This window comes from Scyliorhinus torazame, chromosome 21 (genome assembly GCF_047496885.1).
Source record: "Scyliorhinus torazame isolate Kashiwa2021f chromosome 21, sScyTor2.1, whole genome shotgun sequence".
In the NCBI taxonomy this organism is placed as follows: Eukaryota; Metazoa; Chordata; class Chondrichthyes; order Carcharhiniformes; family Scyliorhinidae; genus Scyliorhinus; species Scyliorhinus torazame.
The window spans coordinates 16,063,960-16,069,959 of NC_092727.1; the positions used below are offsets into that span (position 1 = coordinate 16,063,960).

General features: G+C 47.4%; 1 protein-coding gene across 3 annotated transcripts in view; it reads right to left on the reverse strand.

Annotated features, from left to right (window-relative positions):
* LOC140398194 (E3 ubiquitin-protein ligase DZIP3-like) overlaps positions 1-6,000 on the reverse strand; it is a 101,152-nt gene that overhangs the window by 73,447 nt on the left and 21,705 nt on the right. For all 3 annotated transcript variants that reach the window (XM_072486550.1, XM_072486549.1, XM_072486551.1), the window contains 4 exons: positions 5,388-5,450; positions 4,284-4,338; positions 2,237-2,396; positions 1,326-1,362 (listed from right to left, as the gene is read on the reverse strand). In XM_072486550.1, the coding sequence (XP_072342651.1) occupies positions 1,326-1,362; positions 2,237-2,396; positions 4,284-4,338; positions 5,388-5,450 (315 nt within the window). The remainder of the gene's footprint in view (positions 1-1,325; positions 1,363-2,236; positions 2,397-4,283; positions 4,339-5,387; positions 5,451-6,000) is intronic.

Below are 6,000 nucleotides of genomic sequence, written 5' to 3' on the forward strand. Positions count from 1 at the left end.
GTAGAGACGGTATCGTGAAGAGGTGAAGAGGTGAGTGGTGCTTCTACAACAAGTTATTTTATTTGCTTGTAGCGTGCGTGGGGTAGGGGGCTGGGGTGGTGGTGGTGGGGGGGTGGCACACATTCAAAAGTAGAATGCTGAACAACATTTTAGAAATTTAGTTCAAATTCCTTGAATTTGGTATTGGATTACAGGAATGCGCCTATTCTTGTCGTGTGACATGCAATAAGTGATATTTGTGATATTCAACAATTCCGGATAGTTCAAAATGAAATCGTACTATAGGAACCTAGGACTTGGGAGTAGGCCATTCGGCCCCTCGAGTTCCTCCGCCATTCAATACGATCCTGGCTGATCGGCTTGTGGTCTCACCTCCACCTGCCTGCCTGTCCGCCATTACCCTCGGCTCCCTGGTCTACAGCATTACATTATCAGATTGACAATGATCTGTGTGAGGGGGCAATACAAAATCACGTGCTCGCTTCATGGACAGCATGGTAGCACAGTGGGTAGCACTGTTGCGTCACAGCTCCAGGATCCCAGGTTCGATTCCCAGCCTGGGTTACTGTCTGTGTGATTTTTTTTTTTAAACTTAGGGTACCCAATTCATTTTTTTTTTCCAATTAAGGGGCAATTTAGTGTGGCCAATCTACCTAGCCTGCACATCTTTGGGTTGTGGGGGCGAAACCCACGCAAACACGGGGAGAATGTGCAAATTCCACACAGACAGTGACCCAGAGCGGGATCGAACCTGGGACCTCGGCGCCGTGAGGTGTTTGCACGTTCCCCCCCGTGTCCGCGTGGGTTTCCTCCGGGTGCTTCAGTTTCCTCCCAGAAGTCCCGAAAGACGTGCTGTTTTGTAATTTGGACATTCTGAATTCCCCCTGTGTACCCGAACAGGCGCCAGAATGTGGCGACTAGGGGCCTTTCACAGTAACCTCATTGCAGCGTTAATGTAAGACTACTTGTAACCCTAATAAAGATCATTATTAATTATTATCACAGTTGTAAAAATCACAACCACAGGTATTCAGAGGGGCTGGTTTAGCACACTGGGCTAAATAGCTGGCTTTTAAAGCAGACCAAGGCAGGCCAGCAGCACCGACCAGACGGCGGAATGTGACGACTAGGGGCTTTTCACAGTAACTTCATTTGAAGCCTACTCGTGACAATAAGCGATTTTCATTTTTCATTTTCAGAGGTCACATTGAGACTGAAATCACAGAATTCACCAATTCCTCAAATTTTATTTCAAAATACAGTATCTACCCCCTCCCAAACAATCCATTTGGCAAAACGGATCAAAAGTTGAATACTTCACTTACCTCGAGCTGCTTTGTCCGTTTGTCGTTTCCCAGTTACCTATGAAAATAAAAGGAGTGTCAATGCGGGAATCCCAGACTATGATGCCAACACTCTTCCCCCCCCCCCTTTATGATGCCCCTTAAAACTCGTCCCTTTGATCAAGCTGTCTCGTTACCCACCCTAACATCGCTCTCTTGGGCTCCGCGTCAAGCTTTATCTGAACATTCTCTTGTGGAACATCTCGGGATGTTTTGCCACACTAAAAATGGGGCAGCATGGTAGCACAGTGGTTAGCACAGTTGCTTCACAGCACCAGGGTCCCAGGTTCGATTCCCGGCTTGGGTCACTGTCTGTGTGGAGTCTGCACGTTCTCCCCGTGGCTGCGTGGGTTTCCTCCGGGCGCTCCGCTTTCCTTGCACAATCCAAAGATGTGCAGGTTAGGTGGATTGGCCATGCTAAATTGCCCCTTAGTACCCAGGGATGTGCAGGTGATGTTACGGGGTTACAGGGATAGGGCGGGGTGGACAGGGGTAGAGTGTTCATTCAAAGGACCGGTGCAGACTCAATGGGCCGAATGGCCTCCTTCTGCACTGTAGGGAATCTATGATTCTATGTCTCCTTTGCTACACCCCCTCCCTCCCTCCCCCCTCTCTCCCCCCTCCCTCCCACCCCACCCCCAACGCAATTTAACTGGGTCCCCCCATATCAATGAGCCTTTCAATGGTTTATAGATTGCCGTTGGCTCTTTTCGAGACAGTGGGTTTGCCAATTAACTCAAATCACCACTTACTCAAAAAAGATTTAGCCTCCCGACTTCACTGTACGGGAGTATTTATTCATTATCGATTTTAATCCTCTCCCAATGCTCCCATCTACTCTGTAGAATCACAGAAATGTATTTGCCAGCAAATTTAAAGCAAATATTTATTACCTTTATTTTTCATTTCCACTTGAATTTCACTCCGTTGTTCCTGCAGCACTATTATGTCCCCTCCTCCTGCCTGACAGAGGTCAGTACCTCTCCTGTTCACCACCATAGCATATTCTGGGTAGCCTGCCGCCAAGAGTCCTTTGGCACAGAAGTAATGACCCTGGGAGCAGCGTGAACAGAACAAGACGTCAAGCTAAGGATGCCACCAAGAGGGGAAACCACCATCCAAATGCTACATCTCACTTTATGGCACGGCGGCGCAGTGGTTAGCACTGTTGCCTCACGGCGCCGAGGACCCGGGTTCGATCCTAGCCCCGGGTCACTGCCCGTGTGGAGTTTGCACATTCTCCCTGTGTCTGTGTGGGCATCACCCCCACAACCCAAAAAGATGCGCAGGGTAGGTGAACTGGCCAGGCTAAAATGCCCCTTCATTGGAAAAAAAGAAGAATTAGATACTCTAAATTTATATTAAAAAAAGATAATTCTCACTTTGTAGAGTCACAGTCATTTGAGGCACGAAGGAGGTCTCCTGACACCCCCCTCCCCAAACCTGTCCACCATCTACAAGGCACAAGTCAGGAGTGTAATGGAATACTCTCCACTAGTCTGGATGAGTGCAGCTCCAACAACACTCAAGAAGCTCGACACCATCCAGGACAAAGCAGCCCCGCTTGTTGCTCTCCTTTCCACAAACATTCAAACCCTCCACCACCGCCGAACAGTGGCAGCCGTGTGGACCATCTGCAGGATGCACTGCAGTAATTAACCAAGGTTCCTCAGACAGCACCTTCCAAACCCACACCCTCTACCATCTAGAAGGACAAGAGCAGCAGATACCTGGGAACCCCACCACCTGGAGGTTCCCCTCCAAGTCACTCACCGTCCTGACTTGAAAAAATAGCGCCGCTCCTTCACTGTCGCTGGGGCAAAATCCCGGAACTCCCCTCCCTAACAGCACTGTGGGTGTACCTACACCCCAGGGACTGCAGCGGTTCAAGGCGGCAACTCACTACCACCTTCTGAAGGGCAACTAGGAATGGGCAATAAATGCAGGGCTGACCAGCGATGGCCACATCCCATATTTTTTATTTTCCTGATTGAGTCTTCGCTGGCTCTCTGTGGAGCAGTCCAGTCCGTCCCATTCCTCCCAGTCCTGCATGTTTATTTATATCAAGTGCACATCCAGGTTTCTTTTTAAATAAATGATCCTCTTTGCTACCCAGGAGGGTGGTGGAAGCACCCACTGGGCAAAAAAAGGTTCCCCTCACCTTCCCTCTGCGTCTCTTGCCCAAAACCTAAAACAGGTGTCCCCTAGTCCCAGCGAACGGGAACAACTTTTTAAAAGTTTTGTCCACCTTATTCAAACCGGCTATAATCTTCGACCCCTATTTCAAATCTCCCCTCAATCTCCTTCACTCCAAGGAGAACAACCCCAGCTCCTCCAAACTAACCTTGTAGCTACAATTCTTTTCTGTAGATTGAGCTGTACAAATTTACACTCGGGATCACTGCCTTAGAGGGTAAGTTGCGCCGCAGTTCTTTGCACAGATTTATGCACTGTTTCGGGGGAAACTCATTCTGCAAGTTCTCACGGCCTCGACCAAAACTATCCAACAAGAAGTGAGAGCACAGACAGTTCAGTCATACCATGAGGTGAAATAAATGTTCCAGTTTGTGTAAAATGTTATCTATAAATAATTCATAATTTCCTACAGTAAGTAGCAGGAGGCCCCTTAATATTTGAACGGAGGAGTTGAGCACAAAAAAGCTTGTCAGAACAGTGAGAGGCTTTAATAAAGACTCCTGCTAAGTGGTGAAATGTGACTGATCCATTTTTTGTTGTTGTCAGTTGTTATTTGTTTTAAGAAGTGCCCAGCATCAGGGGTCCATAAACCCCCTTTATTCGTCATCACAACTGGCTCTGCTCCTTGGGAGCAAAGGCAAAGCCCAGGTGGGTTAAGGAACACGAGAACAACAGGCTGGCAAACTTTCTCACCTGCTTAGAAAAGGTCCATCTTGGCAGAACAATTAAAAGGAGATCGCCTACCTTAAAGTAATCTGGTTTCAGTACGGTTGCTCTGATACTGTCCAGTATTGCCATTCTGAAAGGAGAAAATAAATGGTCTTTTGATGACCAAATCAAATGTTTCGCTTCAAAGGCTAACTCCCAGGAGAGATTCACACAAACGCTCCTATGAAACTGAACCTGCTCCTAGTATCACACACCTTCTAAAGGGGTAACATGCAAATATGTTTTTTTTTAATAACTTCGCCCCCAACTGCTTCAGAGACAGATTTGTATTCATGTCGCGCCTGTCACAATCCAACGTCACATAGCACTTTACAGTCAACAAAATACTTTTTAAATGCAGTCATTGTCACATAGAAAAAGTGGCACTTGATTTGTGCACAGCAAGCTCCCGCAAACAACAGTTTGAAAGTGACCAGATAATCGGTCTTCAGTGATGTTGGTTAAGGGGCTGAGCATTCCTCCTCTTCTTCAAAATAGTGCCATGAGATCTTTTACATCCATCAGAGAGAACAGACCAGGCCTTGGCAGACAACTAGGATTGGAGTTTACGCCACTAGCCTTCACAAATTCAACTATCATATTTTGGTTTTGCCGTTGACTGTGAGATCCATGCACTGCAGATGTGCAGTACTAGAACTGCAGTGGAACAGTATAAAAGCACAAAGTCACGGAATCAAGCACCTCCCTTTCCCTCCTGCCACCTTACTGACTGGAAATTAAAGAACGGAGCTTGACGCCTGTTTTTTCCCGTGTGACTTGTTTTCATTCTTTTTTAAATTGCGCGAAGCCCGGTCAGTGTTGGGAAAACGGAGCATCGTGCCTGCGCCAGTACCTCACAGCTCCCTCTCCCCTTCCTCCAACCCTTGGATCAGGTTCAGGTGTATGATGATGGCTGGCAAAGGATTCAAGAGAATTCTGCGTGATTCCCCAAATCTACGTCCCACTTAAACCCCCCCCGGGAGCAACACGTCATCCAATATATGGCATTTCCAAAGACAAACTGCTTTCTCCCATCACGGAATAGGATTCTGTCAAGTTTGTCAAAATCTATTGCAATAGTCTGAAGTATGAAAACGTCACATTTGCTGCAAGGTAAATGTACCCATCGCGAGGACTCACCGATAATCATTCAGCTGCAGGTAACAACAGGCTCGCCGACAATACAAGTGATGATTGTACGGGCTAGAAAAGGAGAGGGAAATGTAGCATTCCAGTCACTGATAATACATTAACAGTGTGACATCCATTATTTAACAGAACAAAGTCACCCCCAGCAGTGCCCACACTTCCTCGGGAAGAATAGAATCAGAAGATAATCAAGTCCGTGAATTATAATTTCCCATGTACAGTACGGAAATACCCAAGTGGAGGAATGTACACATAACACAAATATCAATGTCCCTGTGCAAATGAGGGATGAAAATTTTCTGCTGTAGATTCAGCATAGTGGACAACACCAGTTCCAACTCTTATTTCACTCAATAATCATACAATCATCACAGTGAGGAGGGAGGTCTATCAGCCCATCGAGTCCGCACCGACCCTTGGAAAGTGCACCCACCCTAGGCCCACGCCCTCACCCTAACCCCGTAACCCGGTAAACCCACCTAATCTTTTGGACACGAAGGGGCAATGTATCATGGCCAATCCACCTAACCTGCACATCTCTGGACTGTGGGAGGAAACCGGAGCAAACCCACGCACACACGGGGGGAACGTGCAAACTCCACCA